Source organism: Myotis lucifugus, unplaced genomic scaffold, assembly GCF_000147115.1.
Source record: "Myotis lucifugus unplaced genomic scaffold, Myoluc2.0 scaffold_37, whole genome shotgun sequence".
NCBI lineage: Eukaryota > Metazoa > Chordata > Mammalia > Chiroptera > Vespertilionidae > Myotis > Myotis lucifugus.
In genome coordinates, this window is record NW_005871085.1 from 238,534 (window position 1) to 260,857 (window position 22,324).

Here is a 22,324-nt window from a genome sequence, read left to right on the forward strand (position 1 = left end):
TGCAAGTGCCCTGCCGTCTCTGGGACCTGCACATCACCCTTCTCATTCTCAACTCGTCTTTGACGTAAATGGGCTCCCAGAGCACCTGTGGCCTCGTGTCCACTCCTCCCCACACTGCCCATGCACTGCCCACGCTGGTCTTCCTGCTGTTCGCGGAGCACCTGTGCCAAGCATGTTCCACCTTGGCGTGTTTGCACTGCTGTTCCCTCTACCTGAAATGCGATTCCCCAGTTATATGCATGCTGTTCCCGCACATCCAAATGTCAACTTATTGATGCCATTCCTCACGACCTCCTCTTCCACTCCCCTCATCCTGCCTCATTTTTATCCATCGTACTTTCCCCACTGGATATAAGTTTACTTGTTTCATGACATGTAGTAGATGCCCAATAAATATGTGAAGAATGAATTAATAAAAGAAATACTCAACAGTACCCCCGTTTTCTCACAGCATCAGCAGCCTAAGGCCACCCATTTAAGGATGTAAGTGCAACTGATAACCACAAAATCACTACCCTGTTTCACAACAAAACTTCTACTTCCCTCCCAGAGCCAGGACTCAATGCTACCTCAGGCTTTTACTCCTCCAGAGTCTCATTCTTACATCAACTATTTTTCCATCTTCCTAAGACCCTAACTAACCGCAGACCACCACTCATGCTCAGAAAAAAAATGCTTCTATGAAAGACGAGAATCCAGCCAGCCAACAGGACTTCAGTAGAGGGAAAGGGTTAGATGTGACCCCAAAGCTCTACCTATATGTTCCCATTATAGACCTCATGTCTCTCCTAGGCTAACTGGTCTGTCTCCCTGACTCCAGGTCTTATTATTCCTTTAATCCACAACTATCCAGACTGACAAATTTTTAAAATGTAGCTCAATATCATAATATTGGAACAGTTCTCCTCGTCTAATGGCATTACAGAGTCTCGGCGTTCACCCTACAGAGCTGCTTACCCTTCAGTATTGTCCCCGCCAGGGGCTCAGGACCAGTCTTACCTATTCATTCTCCTGAGACTTACCTGTTCCGTTTCTGAAGCCTGGAATGCCCTCCCACACCCAATTACTACTTATTGTTTAAGACCCACTTCAAACACTACTTTCTACCCATATTCTTCCATGAAATTCCTCTAGCTAAAATTACATGGACCGTTCTCTGAGCTTCAACATTTAGAGAAGTTCAAAATCTCCCCTGTATGGTAGCTGATGGTTAACTGCTGGAAGCGCTCCCCATCAGTTCACATTACAGAGCTTCTGCTATGTCCCTGACACTGTGTTAAGTAGTAGGGACACTCGGATTAATAAAATTTGGACCTCAAGGAGTTTATCTTGGAGGAGAGGCAAACAAGTAAACAGATGATCAGAATGAATCAACCACAAGCAGTTTGGTGCCACTGAATGAGGAAGCGCCAGGCAGGGAGTAGAGATGGACGGGGGCCATCTCTTAATGCCTTCCTCATTAGCGCTCTTCATAAAGCACAATGCTTGAGGAATATTTGCTGACACAATAAGCGAACAGCCTGCAGAGAAAATGATCCTGGAAACTGTCAAGAGGCTTCTAGAATGGCACCCTCCCTCACCTCCAAATTAGGAATCCTGTGCCGAAAGCAGGTAATGAAGACGACAAAAGGCCAGTCATCCGGCTGCATCATCACTCCTGCAGCCTGGGCACAGCTCACGTGGAAAGCAGTTGGGCAACGGCCGTGAGAACACTGCACACAGCAGCCAGCAGTTCTTTTTCTCCGCTTCTTACAGAAGACACATTTCTACGACACAGGAAGCAAGCTGATGATCCCAGGAACGAGCAATGCAGTCTCCTCTATCTCCACCCCGCCCCCCCGCCCCACCCCAATGCAGAGCCAGGCCAGCAGGAGTCAACCTCCTTCCCAAACAGGGGGGCGCACACACCCTCTTGATCTCCTGTCTGATTCTGGGTTCCTCATCAAGTACCTTAACCACAGGGTGAGTATCACAAACCCTGGCCAAAACCAAGGGGTATAAAAAAATAAGTAAAATAAATAATAAAAAAATAAAATAAAAAACATAAAATTAAAATAAAATAACCAAGGGGTAAAGGCTGGCCACTGGCTGAGCAGAGATTGCCCTCAGAAGCGCTAAGTGACTAGGAAACAGAGTGAGGATGTGGAGTCTGCAGGCCCATCTTGTCTTCCTTACCAGCTTAAAGCGTGGCAGGGGAATTTTGCTCACGTCCACTGGACTTCTTTCTGCGATGTTGACAAACCTCGCTTCCAGAATCGCCACAGCACATGAGACATGGACCCACCTGCCAGAAGGGAAAGGCTACCTCAGTCACGTCTGGCTCCAACGCCCTGCGGCCTCCTCATCTCAGGCTGGCCCGCAGACGGTACTCCCGCCCTCACCCAACATGACCTCCAACTCCACCAGCAGGCTCCTGGGACCCCATGAGGTAAGAACCACAGTGTCTCCACAATGAGTGTGGAAACAGGTCTGCCCTGGGTTAGCACGGGGCTGCACTTCTTCTACACTAACGCGCTCACAATCTGTTGCACAACTAGCAGAGCTAATTGAGTGTGGCAGGTTTGGGGAAGTGAGAATAAATTAGAGAGCTCTAGCTACACCTCTTTTACTTTAAGACCTGGGTGCTTCCTCAAATGATCTCCAACTGTGCCCCCATCTGCCAATACTCACAGCTTTCCCCTGCAGCCTTTGCTCAAACCCTCCCCTGGGCTGAAATGACCTCTTTCTTCCTTCTGCTCCTTCATCCACAGCAGACTCACTCTTTAAGGTCTGGCCCAAGCACCCACTTACTCGACAGGTCTGTTCAACAGACATCCCCAGAGGGTGAAGTAAGTTCTGGGCATTACAGGAAACTGTCGTGCCCGAAGATGAGAATGAAGATGGTGAAAGCACTTACAATCAGCCAGGTGGAAACCTACCACAGACAGTGGTAGTTGGGACTACATGGAGCTGTCTGCTCTGTAACAGGGCTATTATATGAGAGTGGAACAGATTTTTTTGCATGGCCCTACAGGGCCAAACAGGGATTATAAAGTGAAGGTGCAAAGCTCAAGCCGAGCCATTTCCACTCCAAATACGGAAGGACTTTAGTGGCGCTATCTTGGAATTGTGAGGAACATGATGACCTCAAGTAATGCCAGCAAGTGCCTTTAAAGGAGTGGGAGCAGCAAGCAGAGCAGTGCCCATCTGAACAGCACGAAGGCGGTTCCTGTGCGGCAGGAGGCTGGACAGAATGCTGCTCCAAGTTCCCACAGGGCTTTAGCTAGAAGCAGGGTATGGACCACTGGCTGCCCACCAACCTGCGTGCACCAAACCCCGTTCACCTCAGAACAAGTAAGCGAAGACCAAGCACAAAGACTCAGCTCAGTGAAAATGGGCCCCTGACAGCCGAGCAGCCCAGCTCCGGGCTAAGGCCAGAAAGTTCTGCAGGTTTGGTTCAGCAGTGAGTAGTCCTGGCTGAGCTCTCCTCAATGTCCCCCTCTCCTCCTTAAGGACACTCGCCCTCATTCTGAACAGGAGGTGTGAGGAGGGAGAGCCTGCCTGTGGAAAGCGCTCACTAGCCGTGGCTGCGGCACCTCCGCACCGGCCCGGCCACAAAATAACTGCCCTCGCTTCCAGCCCACAAAGCCCTGCGACCATCTCAACAGGATCCTCTCGGCCTCGAGCGTCCATCTTAGCACCTGCCAAGGAGCTGCTCACAGCTCTTCCTCACATGGGAAGATGGACTTGGAGAGGGGACTTCTTGACTCCCCCGGCATATCATTTCTAAATTAGTCTTGAAGACGCTACTCCAGCTCCAAACCTCCTCAGTCATTCTGATGAGCAGCCACTGCCCGAGTGCCTCGCACGCTGCCGCGGAACTGCACGTTTCAGACACTGCTCGCAAGCTCACCTGTCGTCATTGGCTCTCTGCAGGGCTCCTCCTCGTAATGAGCATAAACAGCAGTCCTGCCAAGAAGGGAGGGGAGGGGATGGTTACCACCAAGTCATCAACACCCAGTCTGCTCCCCCTCGACTTCCTTTGGGCAGCTGCAGCCTCCACATAAGAAAGCAGCCAAGTGTCATGTGGGCTTCGCCCACGCAGCCCTGTAACCAGGACTCCCTGGAGGAAGACGGAGAGGCCACTCGGGGCTAAAGTGCACCAAGTATTCGCTTGACTTAACATAATCCTCTTTGCTGTTACTGTTAATAACAACAACTATAAGCAAAGTCACGAAGGGCACCCTGTTCAAATCAGAGGCACTGTGGGGTTCTGACTGCCTCTTATGTGGGTACTGCCAGGTTTGGGGGGGGGGGGCGGTGATGAAGAGAAAGCTAGAAAGTGAACCATCCGAGCCCCATTCTGGTGCTCGAACCCAGTGGCTAAGTTCTTTAAAGGGGGTTAGGGCTCGTCCACAGGAGGGCCTCTACTTGGTCCTGACACCACAGAGCAAACACAGCTTCCAGATTCCACCCAGGCCCTGCCATGGGTGGGCAGCACCCATCTCACTGTCACGGCGATTTACTCTGAGAATCCTCGCTCTAACAGGGCTGTGTCCCAGGCCCCGTGCAGACTGCTGGGGAGAGGAAGTCCACAGGAAATAGTCTGACCCTGAGCGGGCCCCAGGTCTCACAGGAAAGAGAGGAACAGTGTGGGCGCACTCACCTCCTCCAGGGCATTGGCTGAACATCGAGAACACATCCAGTCTTCAGAAGCCTTTGCGGGGGGGACGCCATAGCAACCTAACAGGGATACCGAGGTGAGCAAATGAAACCCAGAGGCCAGAGTCAGAATGAAGATTTGCAACTCTATTCTATACAGCACGTCCCAAAGCTACAACCAAATTTTACAGAAACCCCTGAATTCCAGCAAGGCCCCTAAGGCAGGGGTCCTCAAACTTTTTAAACAGGGGGCCAGTTCACTGTCCCTCAGACCGTTGGAGGGCCGGACTATAGTTTAAAAAAAAACTATGAACAAATTCCTATGCACACTGCACATATCTTATTTTGAAGTAAAAAAACAAAACGGGAACAAATACAATATTTGTATTTGCATGTGGCCCGCGGGCCGTAGTTTGAGGACCCCTGCCCTAAGGTTTAGCCTCAAACGGTCAGAAACTGTAGATTCACTGGTTCCAACACCTAGTGAGGAGTGAGGACAAATCCCTCCCAGGAAGTGAACCAAGAGGCCAGCACAGAGCCGGCTGTGAAAGCACAGACCCGGAGTCACAGGAAACTCAAACCCAATCATAACCAACTCCCCAAGGACAACAAGCAATCTTTGCTCTGGGAGCCTGGGGGACTGGGGAGGCCACGGGGAGGCTAGGGGAGAAGCCAATGGGGACAAGGACTTTCGACGAGCAGGCCCACGCCCCCCGGATCGGACACGGGGAAAAGGTGAGGCACTCACTGGCGTGGACCCGGACACTGCACTTCTTGCAGGAAACGAGGATGCTGGTGCCATCCTCCTCGAGGTACGGGGTGGAGAGGTTGATGTCCGTGCTACAGCCAGTCGTGGTGAAGCACATTTCTGGAATCAATGGCTTGGTCCTCTGCTTCTGGGGGGCTAAATCTGGAGCATCCGCACAGTTCTGACTGAGGCCTCCAAACTCAACCTACGAGAGAGCGAGAGCACACCTCAGTGAACATGCCTGCGCCCTGGGCCTCCACCTGCTCCGTCAGCAGGAAGCTGGCTCTCTCACTGATATGACTGTGGCTGTGGCTCCCGGGTGCACAGCCATTATCCCCGAGCTGCTAATTGAAGTTACCTCTAATGACTCAAATTCAATTTCTCACAGCAGCACCAAACAAAGGCCCCTCGGGAACAACTGGGAAACGGGAGCGAGGTAAGAGGCAACTGGGATTTCAATCTTCCCAAACCAAGTGGTAATAAAACGCACCGAGACGTTAGCAAGGCTGCTACTGCGGGCTCCCCTATGTGCTGCACCACACAGCAGCCCCACCCAGGCAGCTAGCCCAGAGCAGGTGCCCCCTACGGGCCAGCACTGATTTCCCGGGTGGTCCATGTCCTCAGGTCACCTGCGCTGCAGGGAAGCCTGCGATTCCCGCCTGGGGGCCCTTCAGAAAAGCATTATGTCCGAGTACTTCTCCTGGCAAACATCCTGACTACAAATATCTGCCGGCTCTGCCGCTGGGTGGCACCATCACCCCCACTGCAAGGATGGAACCCAGAAACATGTCATCCCTAAGCCCACGCCACTCATGAAAGTGAGCCGCACTCGGTGGATCTGCTGACAGCACAGCAGGCCTTTCACTTCACCTCACAGGCAAAGGCACACGTAGACCTTTTTGTTTTGCTTTTCATCAATGGAAAGAAGCAGTGAGTTCAACCCAAAATGTGTTGGTCTGAAGTTCCATTCTTTGGCAAGCACGAACCTGGCGCCCTGCCAGGCTCAGTGGCAGCTATTCCACTTTAACCACCATCGGAAGACTGGTTATTTACATGGCACCCTGGGCAGGTCACAGCTGAGACGGTGCTGGGGTCCAACCCCAGCAGGTCCAGAGGTCCCCAAAGGTGTGGACAGAGTCGGCGAAGAAGGAATGACACGGAGACAGCCTTCAGTTGATCAGCAGCCTAGTCAGGACCTCTAGCCAGGAGCTCCAGCCAAGTTCTGGTGCCATGTTCTCTCGCTAGGTTCTCCAGCCAGGTTCTCCAGGTTCTCCAGCCAGGTTCTATCCAGGTTCTCCCGCCATGTTCTGTCTAGGTTCTCCAGCCAAGTTCTGTAGCCAGGTTCTGTCCAGGATCTTTTGTCATGTTCTCTCCCTAGGTTCTCTCTCTAGGTTCTGAGTCTAGGTTCTGTGTTTCTAGGTTCTGTTGTCTTGTTACATCTGTATTTATACCAGTTGATTCCAATCCTATCAATCTCTATTCCAAAGGTTAGGGTGTTTCTTATCTCCATTCCAGGGAGTAAAGATTATGTAGCTTAAGTGTGATTGTTTGTAGTTAAAGTGATTAACTACCCGCCTGGCACTTAGTTAAGGGGTTTTATCCCCTCCCTAACTTCAGGGAAAAATCCCTACCTGGGGAAACAACCTTTCTCGGAGAGGTGACCTTGGTTAAAACACATAGCGCCAAGAAGGTGAGCAAACATATTAAGAACAGTATGCCATATATGCCAGGTCCCTTGAAACAGCAAGGATGGACCGGCTCCCGGCAAGACGGAGCTGGTCACCTGGGACATGCTGCTGTGGATGCCTTCCTGGCCTCTGAGAGCTGGATCCAGAGAGACCCATAACGGTGAAGCCATCAAATGCCCAGGAGCGGGAGGGGCACAGCCGAGCTCAGCCTCAGCACCTACCCACCCCCTCTCCCCCATAAGCCCTCTGCTCCTACCCTCCCAAGCTCCTTTTCACTACTGCCAATATCCACTGTGGAAATGGGACAGGAAAGGAGAGGATCTGGCTTTTCATCTGAAATCCAGACTAAAGAAACACTTCATCCTCCAGGCTGACTAGTCAGGACTACAAACCACCTGGAAGGAATAATCACTGACTAGAATGATGACGAAAGAGCAGATTCCTCTGCAAACAGTGTGCGTGCCCGGGGCACCCCCACCCTAAGCCCCATCATCAGCTCTTCTCCAGAGCACTCTCCCACGAAGACTCGCATGGTCGGGTTATCTGCCCACGAACGATGACCGGCACGTGGAGGGGCGGAGAACACCAGCAAAGCGTGCCTTCCCAAGGCGCCAGTGACAAGCTGTGTGCCCACAATTAAACCTCCTTCCCTCTGACTGCTGGTCCTCGGCAAACAGAGGGGATGGAGTGGGCTCACCTGATGGTAAGTCTGAAAGATCATACAGACAGAGCAGTGAGGGGCCTGCTGGGCCATGGTCTCATTGAATTCCTTTTCGGCCTCGAAGTTCGGGGGTCGGTTCTGCCATAGTTGGCTCAGGGGCTTGGCCCAGGCCTCTGTCTCCTCAGCCTCCTCCTCGGGGGTCAGCTGCTCAGATGTCTCTAGAGAAGGAAGCAGAGCAGGAGTTAGCACATCTGCGGCTCTGCCGGGGAGCACATGAGCTCAGCCAGGACTCTTGGTCCCAGGTGTGGACTAAACCCAAGACCCTACGGTGATAAAGGCAAAGGGCAGAAGTGATTTTCAATAAAGTGTCAATACTTGGGTGACGGTGCGGGGAGTCCTGCCTGCAGCAGCCCTTTCTCTGGCCAGAACCGTTCAGGGTCTCTGCTTTCCCTCTTGGCGCAGAAGTCCGCCTGCTCTCCCCGCCGGACGGCTGCCCGCCCTCACCCCTCTGCCCAAGGGCAGCGGAGTGAAACCCTGCCTAGAAACCGTGCTACTTGCTGCCTCCAATGTCAGCATGTTGAGTCCTTACCTTTCAAGTTTTCTCTCTATTTGCACTGAAGGGAAACAAGGATAAAAAACAACAGGGAAGGGAGAGGGAGAGAGAAAAAAAAAAAACCACAAAAAAAACAGGGAAATGCCAAGGCTTATGAGTGTTTAGATCACTGCCTCTGGTCAGAACTTTCCGGCTCCCTCTGGAAAGGTCAGTGGGCTCTCTGCCTTTTCTGGTACGGGCTCACCAACCCTGCTGGCTCTGCCTCCGAGGAAGGCAGAGTGTGTCCAAGAGGAAGCCTTGTCCCAGCTGCAGGATGTAACACCTGAGTCTAGACCAGGGGCTGGCAATGAACCAGATCCAGCCCACTCAGGGAGCTTAGAATTGTTTGTGCTCACAAATGGTGGTGTTGTATTAAAATAAGGCTTATTTCTTTTCTAATAAAAAAAAATAATAATAAGATAAAATAAAATAAAATAAAATAAGGCTTATTTCTTTTCTAATTAAAAAACCACCTTTGTGTTTGTAAAAGAAAAAAAGAATTGTTTTTGCATTTTCTTTTCTTTTTTTAAAAATACATTTTATTGATTTTTTACAGAGAGGAAGGGAGAGGGATAGGGAGTTAGAAACATCGATGAGAGAGAAACATCGATCAGCTGTCTCCTGCACACCTCCTACTGGGGATGTGCCCGCAACCAAGGTACATGCCCTTGACCGGAATCGAACCTGGGACCTTTCAGTCCGCAGGCCGACACTCTATCCACTGAGCCAAACCGGTTAGGGCTGTTTTTGCATTTTCAAAGGGTTGGGTGAAAACCAAAATATGTGACGGAGATATGAGGCCCACAAAGCCTGAAATACTTACTATCTGGTCCCTCACAACCCCTCATCTAGATAACAAGGCATATCTCTTCATTACTCTAGACAGCAGAGCATATACTTCATCGGGCCTCAGTACTGCCTACAAAGGAAATCCCCTCTGGGCACATCTTCCCAAAAGAAAGGGACACACGCTGAATGAACACAAAAAACTGCTCACAAAACAAGTTGCACACTTTCCAGTTCCCCTAAATCATCGAAAGAAGATGGCATAGCACACTAGCTGCTCCCAGTAGAAATAAAGTCAAGAAGGTAAGGAGCCCTAAGCCGATTTGGCTCAGTGGATAGAGCGTCGGCCTGTGGACTGAAGGGTCCCGGGTTCAATTCCTATCAAGGGCACATGCCCAGGTTGCGGGTCGATCTCCAGTGTGGGGTGTGCAGGAGGCAGCTGATCAATGATTCTCTCTCATCACTGATGTTTCCTTCTCTCTCTCTCTCTCTCTCTCCCCCTCCCTTCCTCTCTGAAATCAATAAAAACATATTTAAAAAACAAACAAAACAGAGAAAAGAAGGTAAGGGAAGCCCTATAACTCTAACATGATGAATGAGGGCAATCATGGCCAGAAGCAGCAGCCAATCCCCAATAAACTGATGCCCAGTGTTTCTCCTTGTGCTCCCCCAGTGAGGGAAGTCTGAGAAATAATAATCGGGATGCCCCTCTTTGGTAAGTGTTCAAAAAAAGGCCCCCGTATGGAGCCCCTGACAGTAGCCTGGCTGTGCCAGCCCCACATGAGGGCCTCATGGGATCACTACACCTCCCCTTGTGTGGGCACAGCAATCCCAGCTACAGCCCCTCCGAGGGCCTTCGCGGTTCTTCCCACACAGAAGTGCTTTCCAAGAGGCCCTGGAGACCGTGCAGAGCAGCCCAGGAACGCTCTGGTAGACGGTGCACCGGGTGCACATCCACTTGTTCCCTCTGGCAGCTCCAGCTCAGGGCTCAGTGCAGATAAACCGCCATCTAGTCCACCTTTATAGTCATGTTTAATTTACGGGGATCTGGCAGCTGCCATGAGTGTGACCTCAGGGAAGGAGCAAATCGGAGCAACGTGAAGCCAATGCAGACAATTAAAATCAACCCCAGGAGCCCCATCCTCAGGCCCCGCCAGGAACCATGGTGTCAACCCAAAGCACAGATATTGTCTGCATCCTGGCCAAACTAAGAGTGACCAAGATAGGACCGAAGAAGCAGAACAGCCTCACAATCACAAGAGAAAAGCTAACGCACCGACATCTGTTCTGTTTACAAAACCATGAAGTGGCCAAAAATCATCCCGTTTGTGAATATTAAATGATGTAGAGAAATGTTCACTGTGTTATGTGAAAACTGCAGGATTCAAAGGTTTACAGTTTACATATATAAACTTCATTGAGCTGTACAGTTAAAACGTGTGCATTTCACTGAAGGTTATGCCTCACATGAAAAAAATTTCAGTGGGGAGGGGCACACTAGGCTAAAAGAGACTAAAGAAACACAACTTCCAAACGTGTGACCCTAGTTTGGATTGTACTGGTTTAAAGGGGAAAAGCTATAAAACACATTTTGGGGATAGGCAGGGAAAAATGAAGATGGACGGAGGACTGGCGGCTATTATGGAGTTAGTGTCTATTTTCCTAGGTGTGATCACAGTAGTGTTTATATAGGAGGCCATCCTTCTTAGCAGAAGCTGTCAGTGTATTTTAAGTGGAGTGGCTTTATGACTACAACTTACTTTCCAGCAACATGGCAAATACGTACGCAGTACGCATATAAATAATGCAGGTGAGACAAGCCATTACTGCACAATAGTAACAGCTATTGAATACAGGAGGCAGCACGGGTTTTTATTCTTTCAACTTTTCTACATTTGAAATGTTTATCATAAAAAGTTGGAGGGCTGTATATTATGATCTCAATTACATTATTATGAAGATATACATGGACATAACATCTGACCAGAAAAGTCAGTAAGATTAACGCTTTAAAATGTTCGGTATCAAGTAAAATGACCTTTACCCTTTACAGGGTCATTTTGTTGTCCTCCTTATAACTTTTCTGTTCCTCTACAACCTATACTGCTTTAGAACACTGGGGGGGGGGGGGGGGGGGTACGAAAATGATGAAAGTGCAGCTGTTGCCACTCAGAGAATCTGAAGCTCCAGAGGCGAGAAGAAGGCCAGAGGTTTTCCTAAGACTCTAGCTCAAAGGTCTGGCCTATTTCCAACTATAGGGTCTCAAGACACTTTCCCCACCCAGCTTATCAGGTCCCTTCTACCAAGGAAAGCAGTGGAGATGGGACTGACATTAGATCAAAAAGGACGGTGGGACCTGTACCGAAGGCTGGTAAGGCCCTGGACCTTCCCCACCCAGACTGTGGCATGAGGAAGGACAGGACAGGACAGAGTAGGAAAGAGTCTGGCAGCCGTCAGGAGTGACAGGGGGCCTGGTCACAGACAGAGGCTCGTCAGCGTTAATCCTACTGGACCTCTGGGCTCCAGGCAGCACAGGGGACAACCACTACCTGAGCTCCAACGACACACTTCCGGGTTCCTCACATCCTCACCTACTCCCCTGTCTCCTTCACAGGCTCCTCTTCCTCCACTGTCCTCCCAACCCCCGCCTCTGCTCACTGCCCTCTGTACCTCTCCCTGAGGGGCCAGCTCCGCACAACCCCAAGTCTACATCCTCCAGACACTGATTAGAGGTGTCCAAACCCAACCCCAGCTAGAAACCAGGGAAGCACTCAACTCCTGCCTCTCCCCTCCTACCACCTTCACAGCTCCACACCCAATCGCCAAATCCAGCTGACTTTATCCCCACATCTTCATTACACCCCCTTCCCCATGCCTACTTCCTCCGTCCCCTTCAGACCCTCAGACCTCACAGAGACCACGACAGGAGCCCATCTGCTCCTCTCAAAGCCATTCTCCAGATGCAAACACTCGGAGCAATCTTTCTCCTGTAAATTTGACCATGTCACTCTTCTGCTTAAAATGCTTCAAACAAATTAGGTATCAAACGAAACCCTGGCCTCTTTATGGACTATCTGGAGGAAGAGCTCAGCCAAAGGCCCACCCTCGCCCTCAGCTTGGCCTCCGGAGGAGTTGTGAGACCAAGTGCTAATGCGGTGAGCTGCTTTCCCTGGTGAAGAGAGAAGACGACACTTACCATCATCACTGCCGCAATCCTGCAACACAAGCGGATGGTGGCGGGGGAGCTTGCTCAAGGGCTGACGCCGGCCCTTGGACTTCTTATTCTCCTCCAGGGAAAACATGTATTCATTCGCAACCTGGGCAAACCACAGAAGACATCAAATTGGTCTTGTCTCCACTTGGGGACACAGCAGAAGTCAGTCTTACAATGAAAGCCAAGGGAAAGAGCGGGCACAGAGAAACACAAAAATAGAAACCAAACAGAAAACACCTGTTTTAGAAAAACAAAATGACAGTGCCTTGATGCAAACTAGTCTAAACCAGGATTATATGAACACTTTGCAGCAACATTTGTACCTCGTAAGTGTGGGTCCTGGCAGCCCGAAACCAATGTACCAAAAATATACCTACTCCAGCTCTAAAGGAGAGTATGCCCCCCGCTCCCAAGCTCACCGTCATGAGCCCCAGAGAAAGCCAGGTACCCCTCTCCTTGGGCCGAAGGCCAGCAGGCACCTGTTACAAAGTGCCAGGCAGCTGACCACCTAGGTTTGAAAGGCTAGAGGACATTTAAAAGGGTGAGGGGCAGCTGACCCAGAAAAGGTGAAATAGGCCTGTCAAGAAGTGCACTGTCGAGACCTCAGCTCTAGCTAACGCCACTCATTCCTCTTTCTTCAGGGGAGAACATCAGCCAGGACAGAGAGCACATCTTAAATTCTGGCCTAGCTGCAAAGGGGAAGGTGGATTTAACGCTGCATTTACATAAAGTCAGAGCAAATGTGACCAGGTTTAAGACGTATAGGATTGAGTCAGTAATACCACATAGTTTCTTTCTCATCCACATGTTTATAAAACTTGGTTATGCTGACATTAGGAGACACGGGGTTAAGCAAAACCTATTAAGCAAGGGAATAAAATGAGGCCTGGAAGAGGGCCACCTTGCAACTGTGGGGAACACCCGAGTGCGGCGGAGACGCGACAGCCCTGCAGCTGCAGGGCCACCGCGGAGTGCCTGGGCCTGCAGACGCCCCTGTGACTGCACAGAACCCCAGGACTTAAGAACCGCACTTGGAATGTCAGGAAAAACTCTGAGCAGGCCACATCCAAACAGAACAGAGCCTGCCCTCCCAGACATACATGGAACCAACAAGTTTTAGACAAATATTTACAAAGAAAGGCCTGGCCGAGAAAGGAGCAAGGTGTGGGGAAATGGTCTAATACACTAGTTCTCAACCTTCCTAATGCCGAGACCCTTTAATACAGTTCCTCATGTTGTGGTGACCCCCAATTTCATTGTTACAAATTGAACATAATTAAAGCATAGGGATTAATCACAAAAACAGTATGTAATTATATATGTTTTCCGATGGTCTTAGGCAACCGCTGTGAAAGGGTCATTCGACCCCCCAAAGGGGTCGCGGGTTGAGGACCACAGGTTGAGAACCGCTGGTCTAATAGAACGTGATCCCTGCATGCAGGAGTGATGCTGACTCCGTGTGCAGGAATGTGCTGGAAGAGTGAGGACGTTAGGGACCTCTTAACTGATGTCCGAGTTTCAGATGATCAGACTTTTAGTCAGATCTGAACCACACTGATTAGTGCCAGTCTCTCCAAATGTACATCAAAAAGGCCCTCAAGAGCCTCCATCGGAGTGAGCAGGCAGGGTGCAGGGCGCAGGGCTGCAGGCCCCGCCTCCATCCCCCCAGAACAACCCGGCTTTTGATTCACATTTTATGAATGACTAAGATTTCACTTAGCCAAAGGGTCCTTTGGCTAAAACAAACAGGAAAACCCATACTCAAATTTGATAGTGCTATCATAAAAATAAAAAATTTAGGAACACGCACCCCAACATATGTATATTCACTAATGAATTATATACACTAAAGTACTTATACACATTTTAAAACAAAAATAGACTGTAAAAGGATTTTTTAAATTCCATTCTCTTATTCCTGCACCCCAGTAATCTTCCTGCATTCCCCACTTTGAAAACCACCTAGACAACAGGCCTAAACTGGGAAGTGCAGAGACTAGAAGTAAAGGAATAAGAAAAAGGAACCAGAGGTGGTGGGGATTCCTAGCCTGAGTCACCAAGGGGGAAACTTGAGAGAACTCACGTGGATGGAGAGGGAGTGGCAATAGGCCGAGTTAAACGTGCTGCATGGGGTTCACACAGCCTGTATCTGTGGCCCTTCATTTGGCAACAGAGACTTAATAAAAGAATTGAGACGGTTCAGAAACGAGGTCAGAGTAAGAGCTATGGATCTGGGAATCCTCAGCATCTAATTAGCAACCTTAACAATCCTTTGTCATGTTAACACATTCATAGAGATTATGGGAGTGGAGAAGATTATCACTGGGAGATAAACTGATGGGAGACCAAGCCTTCCAGGCCAGGAAGGAAGAAAAGAAAGATTTGGAAGTAGGTGGGTAAGAGGAACACAAAGCAAGGAGGGTGGGCTGCCAGCAGGGAAAATCCGCAGGGACAAAGAATACAGAACTACTGAGCAGGAAGTGGCCAATGGCCTGGGAGGGGGAGGTGAGGACGTTTTTTGAGAGATAAATTCCAGCAGAAAGAGTAAGGAACGAAGGAGTAAATACATCATAGAGGCTATTTTGGAAGATCAAGGGAAGGAATGAGATCATAGCTTGGGAAGGAAATTTCCTCCAATCATATTTTAGGATAAGGGCTATGTGAGTAGGGTCTATAGGCAGAGAGGAAAGAAGTTTGTGAAAGAAGAGGTATCGGGAATGATTCCCCCAAAATGGCCAGTCCTAATCCTCGTGAATGTGTTAACATGACAAAAGATTGTTAAGGTTGCTAATTAGATGACCTGAAAGTAGTGAGATAATCCTGGATTACCCAGGCGGGCCCAACACATCAAACCATGCTTAACAATGAAGAGTCAGTGAAGTGATGGAGAAACTTGGCCGGATGCTGGGAAGGGTGGGCGGGCTGTAGAAGCAAGCCAGGCAAGGACCCGGCTCTGCTGAGAGCCGGCAGGAAGGGCCGGGCCGCAGCCCTGCGGACACCTTGACTTTGCACAGTGACCCATTTCAGACTTCTGAACTGAACAACTAGAAGATGATAAATTTGTGTTGTTTTACGACTTTAAGTTTTTGATTAACTTGTTAAAGCAGCAATAGGAAACAAATAAGGGGTGGGAGGTGAAGACAGATCCCTTCATAGGTCCAAGGACTGGAAGTGGAGGGGCCGAGACTAAGAGCCCCCGAGTGCAGCTCTGGGAGAGGAGGAGGACGCTTTATTCACGCGGCTTCGGGGCCTCCTACACACCCAGCGCCCCCGTACCCAGGACGCACACTGGGTGACGTGGCGATGCAGCGACAGGGGAGATGTCATCTCCGACCTCCAGGAGCTTAGGACCCAGCCTCAAGTCTGTGCCCTTCCCCCGACCATCAAGCTGCCTCTGAATAAAGCAGTCGGGTCTATTCAAATTCGAAGATCACCTCCGGGTTAAATGCTCCGGCTGCCTCAGGGCATCCACACCCTTCCTCACAGGGTGGCCTCTCCGGGCAAAGTGCTGGGACTTCTCAACTCGCTCAGTAGCGCAGAAACCCCAATTTAACCAACTAGCGGAGTGAGCTCAGGCAAGCAGCAACCCACTGGTAACATGGGGGTCAGGAGTGCCGCCCCACAGGGCTCTGTGTGAGGATGGAGGGGGGAGCATGTAGGGTCTGCCAGGCCCTGCCCCCTGAGAGCTAGAGCTGGAGCTCAAGCCCCCCCCCACCCACCCCCCCAGTCCTCTGTGCCTCCTTCTCACACTGGGCACCCACGGTCAATGTCAATGTTCCTTACAGGAAGGACCAGCTGTTCTCTCCTTGCTTGGGGAACACTAGCGGGAACTTTCACAGCCAACACACCGCTGTGGCCCAGTGTGCTCGTAAATGAACCCCTACGGCTTTGGTGCTCCGGCAGCCAGTCACCAAGGTGCTTTTACCAGGGCCCCTGACATAAGACGTGGGACACAAGCTGATTACCAAGAGGCCCAAATTATACCTTGGGGGGCGGTTAAAGGAGGGGGTACACAAGGGTGCTCTTAGAAACCCAGCTGTTTCCAAATATAGATACAATGTTATCAGAACTCTCTAGGGACAGGCCCAGTGACTCAGCTCCTGCCCCCAGCTTGACTGTCAGCCCCCCATTCCAACCTATCAATTAATGTGAATGGCAGCGCCTCACTGAAACAAAACTCGCATTCCTTCCACGCTTACAGAAGGCTCATGGGCCAAGCCCTCAAGAAGCAAAGCTGAATGTGGCACAGGGCCTGGCTCCTGGAAGCTTCTCTTCCTCACCAACCTATGATAACTGTACTGAGACCAAGACTGTCAGAAAAAAGAAGTCAAGTGTTACAGGGATCCAAAGGAGAAAGAAAGGGAAGTGATGGGAAGCAACGAAAGGTTTCTGAGAGCAGTGGCTTCTGCAAAGGGCTGGGCCCCCGTGAGCAGAGGAAGGTGTTGATTGTTCCAGGAGACCCTCCCACCTCGAGGCCATCTGCAGCCTGGTGACAGCTGCACAGCACGGTGAATGCAGCTAAGGCCACTGAACTGTGCACTAAAATCTGGTTACAATGAAAAGATTTTATGTCATGTACACAGTATTTTATCACAATTAAAAACCAAATTAACCCAGCCTCAGCCACCCCCTCCTGGATCCACCTGTGCTGGAGGCCCCACTCCCTCCCTCCTGCTCAGACCTGAAGGATCAGGTCCCTCCCCTGGCCTTTATCACCTCCAAACCTCCCCCGGGAGTCCCCCCACCCCCAACCCCCACCCTGCTCCAGCTCCTCCTCCACCAGAGGTGAGCTTGGCCACAGCTCCCACTGTCTTCAACCCTTCTCCTCCCTTGGCTCTGGACACACACTCCTAGGTCTCTCTCTCCCAGTTCTTCAAAACCTCTGTTCTTCACATTCCCCCTCTTCTGCCTGGGCCTCTAGCTCCACCCACACTGTGAAAACTGGTCCTCCCGTTTCACACAAGAGCTCTTCCATGCCCACGGACACCCACTCGGTGACTCGCAAACCTAAGGACCCCTCCTTAGCTTCAGATCGGTGTGTACACACCTCCACAGCCTGCCTCACAAGCAGGTCACACTCCACATGCCCCAGCCTGAAGTCCCCTCCTGAGTCACACCCATGGATCCCTTCACTTTTCTTGTAACCTCCATCTTCCACTGATGCACCCCCTCCATCCAGTAACTCAGGCAGGAATCCCGGTCAAGCCCGGTCTGCCCTCTTCCGCAGCCAGCGCCAAGCCCTCTGTTCTTCCCTTCTGAGCAGCTCCGGGCCACCGCCTACTCCCATCCCTTCCCCCACCCCACAGCTCAGGTCCTCGCTGTCCTGCTTTCAGGAACGGACTCCAAATTGGTTTCCCTATTGCAAGCCCTTTTTCCTCCTTTCCTGAAGAAGTAGTCGTGAAGAAGTAGACGTTAATCACAAAAAAAAATTTGAGCAATGCATAAATGTAGGAAGTGAAAATAATCCATAATTCCACCTTCAAGAGAACCTCTGCTGTTTCTAATTTTGACTCATTCCCCCCCAACCCGCCGCCTCAAAAAACCTTTATACTGATTCCAAAATGATCTTCTGAAATATCAGTAAAGAGCTTTAAAACCCCTCCACTGGACAATCTAAAGAATTAGCATGGTCTCGAGTAAGTCAATGGTAGTAAAAAGGGAGGGGAACACTTCGCTAGATTAACGTAGACTTAAGAGACATAATAAACAAATGTAAAGTGTAAGGCTAGATTAAACCTTGACTCAAACAAACCTACCATAAAATAAATGTTTAAACAATTGGGAAAATTTAATTATGGAGTGGGTATTAGATGATGCTAAAGAACTTTTATAATATTGTTGGGTGTAATAACGGCATAGGGATTAAGGAAATATCCATATTTTGGCCCTAGCTGGTTTGGATCAGTGGATAGAGTGTTAGCCCTCAAACTGAAGGGTCCCGGGTTCAATTCTGATCAAGGGCACGTAGCTCAGTTGCAGGCTCAATCTCCGCCCCGGTCGAGATGCATGCGGGAGGTAACCAATCCATGTGTCTCTCTCACATTGATGTTTCTCTCTTTCTCCCTCCCTTCTACTTTCTCTGAAAAAGCAATGGAAAAATATCCTCGGGTGAGGATTAACAAACAAAAATCCTATATAGTAAAAGGCTAATATGCAAATCAACCAAATGGCAAAATGACTGGTCATTATGACACACACTGACCACCAGGGGGCAGGCATTCAACGCAGGAGCTGCCCCCGGGTGGTCAGTGGGTGGTCAGTGCACTCCCACAGGGGGAGCGCCGCTCAGCCAGAAGCCAGACTCATGGCTGGCAAGCGCAGCGGCAGTGGCGGGAGCCTCTCCCACCTCCGTGGCAGTGCTAAGGATGTCCAACTGACGGGAGCGGGTCTAAGCTGGCAATCGGACATCCTCCAAGGGCTCCTGGACTGTGAGAGGGTGCAGGCCGGACTGAGGGACACCCCCCCCACCAGAGCACGAATTTCGTGCACCAGGTCTCCAGTAAATAAATACATAAACAAATAAATAAAAATAAAATATCCATATTTTTTAGAGATACACACTGAAGTAGAGGGAAATGACATGATATCTCGGATTTTCTTTAAAATACTTCAGCAAATAAAAAAATAATAGATGAAGCAACTGTGACAAGATATTGAGAACTGTCAGACCTAGGTGATAAGAATTTGTGGTTCACTATATTATTCTGTACACATCTTTGTGCATTTAAGAAATGTACTATGGAGCCCAGCTGGGTGGTTGAGCATCGACCTATGAACCAGGAGGTCACAGTTCGATTCCCGGTCAGGGCACAAGCCTGGGTTGTGGGCTCGATCCCCAGTGGGGGGGCGTGCAGGAGGCAGCTGATCAATGATTCCCTGTCATCACTGATGTTTCTCTCTCTCTCTCCCTCTCCCTTCCTCTCTGAAATCAATAAAAATATATTTTTAAAATGTACTATGGGAATCTTCAATCTCCAAAAACACATGGCGGAAAACCTCCCACTGCTCCCCACACCACAACTCTGAGGTCAGATTGCTTCTCACAGCAGAACCTCCCTGACCTGGGTCCTGACTCACCCTCCACCAACACCTCCCTGGCCTCTCCAGCCCCATATGCCTGAGGCAAATGGAACCACTCAGGTCTCCCCACCACGTGCTCTGACCTTGGCATGAGCTACCACCACCACAGAGGACGCTCTCCTCTCCCAGACTCCCCCTCCAGTTTCCTTCTACCCACCTGGCATACTCCTGTCAGCCTCGGGCCTAGAACGCTTCCTTCTCTGCAGTGTCCCTGAACACCTCACCCCAACCCCAGGCAGGCTGTTAACTCCTCTGCCTGTGCCACATCATGGATCACTAAGTATCAGAATCTTTGCTCCCATCTGTCCACTTGTCTAGACTGTGAGCTCCTTGAAGGCACTGTCCTAGCCCAGAGCAGGCATGCTGTGACGACGACAGAGTAAAGCGAAGAGGTAGGCAGCCAAGGTATTTTTAGAGAAGTTGAAGTAGTTCAAAGATGCCAGCACATCAAGGGGAGGCAGAGGAGAGATGGTTGGTGTGGAGTGAAGGGTATCACCATCACACGACAGCTAAGAAGTCGATACAGAAATAAAAAGGAGCCCTAGCCGGTTTGGGTCAGTGGATAGAGCGTCGACTTGCAGACTGAAGGGTCCCGGGTTCGATTCTGGTCAGGGGCACATGCCCGGGTTGCAGGCTTGATCCCCAGTAGGGGGCAGCCGATCGGTGATTCTCTCTCATCATTGATGTTTCTATCTCTCTCTCCCTCTCCCTTCCTCTCTGCAATCAATAAAAATATTTTTAAAAAGAAAATAAAAAGGAGCCAGGAAGGCACTGGATGGTGTCTGAGCAGGAATCCAACAAGAGGTATGCTGGAGAGCGGCCTCCTTCCCCGGCATATTCCCCAGGGAGGCCCCTGGCTCTCCTCCCAGCTCTGGGATGTTAGTGAGCATCGCTTAGCTGGGACCTGCCTTTGGCAGGAGTGCGTCCTGGTCTGCGTCCACGACACATGGGAGACGAGTGGGGAATACTCTGCCGGACGAGAGGGCCTGCATCCTCCAGGACTGCCTGTGACGAGGTAGGTCATCTGTCTCACCGAGGGCAAATGAGCAGCAGGGCCACTTGGTCACGGGTTAAAATCCACTTTCTTCAATCATTTTAACTGGTAATAAAGTGACACTCTGAGCTTCAAATGCCACACTCCTATATCCATTACCTAACTGGTTCGTAATTTGGGAGGAAAAAGATAGGTGTTGCCCTGGCCGGGTAGCTCAGTTGGTTAGAGCACTGTCCCGAGACACCCAGGTTGTGGGTTCGATCCCTGGTCAAGGGCACATACAAGTCAACCAATGAATGCATGAATGGGTGAAACAACAAATAGATGTTTCTCTCTCTTTCAAAATCAATAAATAAAAAATTTAAAAAAGATGGGTGTTATTTATTGGCTCCCCTCTGTGGTTAGATTAATTAAGCAGTAAACAGTGATGGCGAACCTTTTGAGCTCGGCGTGTCAGCATTTTGAAAAACCCTAACTTAATTCTGGTGCCGTGTCACATATAGAAATTTTTTGATCTTTGCAACCATGGTAAAACAAAGATTTATGTTTTTGATATTTATTTTATATATTTAAATGCCATTTAACAAAGAAAAATCAGAAAAATCACCCAAAAAAATGAGTTCGCGTGTCACCTCTGACACGCGTGTCATAGGTTCGCCATCACTGCAGTAACACATAGTCTAAGCCAGCGGTCGCCAACCTTTCGAACCTCACAGGCCACCGGTTGGCGACCGCTGCGCCGAAGGTTTCCTTAAACCAGCAGTCGCGACCGCTAGTCTAAGCGATGCATAGGAAGTATCCGCATACAGTAAGTCCTTGCTATTGTTAACTGCTTTTGTGGTTGTGATTCCAACTGGAGGCAAGGAAGTCAAGACGACGCTGCGAGAGAGGAACAGCGCGACCTGTGGTGTGACAGCAGGATGAACAAGAGGGCACGGAGCTTTGTGAAGCAAGAATGCGGATGCGGCAACGGGAACGTGAGGGATTCCAGCTTCTAAGCTGAGCAGCCCTCTTGTGCGGGGGCTGCCGTACAGAGACAGAGAGCAGCAATCAGAGGCCATGAGGAGGAGGTGAGGGGCATCGGCTCAGGAGCCTGCACCCTCTGCGAGGAGGAGGGAGGGGCACCTGGAAAAAGCCTACAGACACTGAACCCCGAGATTCAGAGACAGCAGAAAGAAAATTACACGGATATTAAAGGCAAGGGGGCAAACCAACCACAAAAGGGCACCAGAGGGATTTTCATATGGACTGTTGGTACTTCAGCCAAAGAGATAAAGCCAACAGGCCGAATGTTAATGTGTGGACAATGAATATACGTAGGGGGCTTGTGATGGTATTCGAGCTGAATATACTTTAGAAATGTTTCATCATCACAACTTTTAAAAGATAAATTCTCGAAGGTAAGGTAAGGGGATGGGGAATAAAGAAGACCTTCTGCACACCCGCCTCCACCCACGGCTGCAACTGGACCCACAGAAGCTACGAGGCTGGGGAGGATGAGCAGGTCACTTGGTTAGGTGTGAGCCCGGCCGCATCCAGCCCAGCTCTGCTCCGTCCCACTCAGACCCACCAAGCGTGTTCCAGGAGGAAGCCTGGACAAATGTCCACGTGGATGGCTCTGGGGATTCATCCCAGTCTCCAGAAGGATACTCTACCCACAAGGTAATTCTGGGAGATGAAGAATCACGTGGAGGGGAAGGAGTGGAGGGAGAATTCTCATGGGAGTCTATAGGGCAGACACGATTTTTAAGGGGAAAAAACTTAAATTTTAGAACAAGAAAGGCCATCTCATTCCCAACCCTCAAATATTTGGGCTGCAATCACTGCCACCCTAACCCTTGTGCCTCTAAGGCACGGGGGTCAGAGGATGCACCCAACTGATCCGCCCCTGTCCCGGAGGCTGCCGTGTCACACAGAGAT

General features: G+C 50.2%; 1 protein-coding gene across 1 annotated transcript in view; it reads right to left on the reverse strand.

Annotated features, from left to right (window-relative positions):
• The window catches only part of KDM4A (lysine demethylase 4A), a 38,212-nt gene that overhangs the window by 4,917 nt on the left and 10,971 nt on the right, over positions 1-22,324 (reverse strand). Inside the window, exons 9-15 of the mRNA XM_023752683.1 lie at positions 12,313-12,433; positions 7,775-7,956; positions 5,390-5,594; positions 4,646-4,722; positions 3,893-3,948; positions 2,176-2,284; positions 1,581-1,766 (exon numbers count right to left, since the gene is read on the reverse strand). Of these exons, the coding sequence (XP_023608451.1) occupies positions 1,581-1,766; positions 2,176-2,284; positions 3,893-3,948; positions 4,646-4,722; positions 5,390-5,594; positions 7,775-7,956; positions 12,313-12,433 (936 nt within the window). The remainder of the gene's footprint in view (positions 1-1,580; positions 1,767-2,175; positions 2,285-3,892; positions 3,949-4,645; positions 4,723-5,389; positions 5,595-7,774; positions 7,957-12,312; positions 12,434-22,324) is intronic.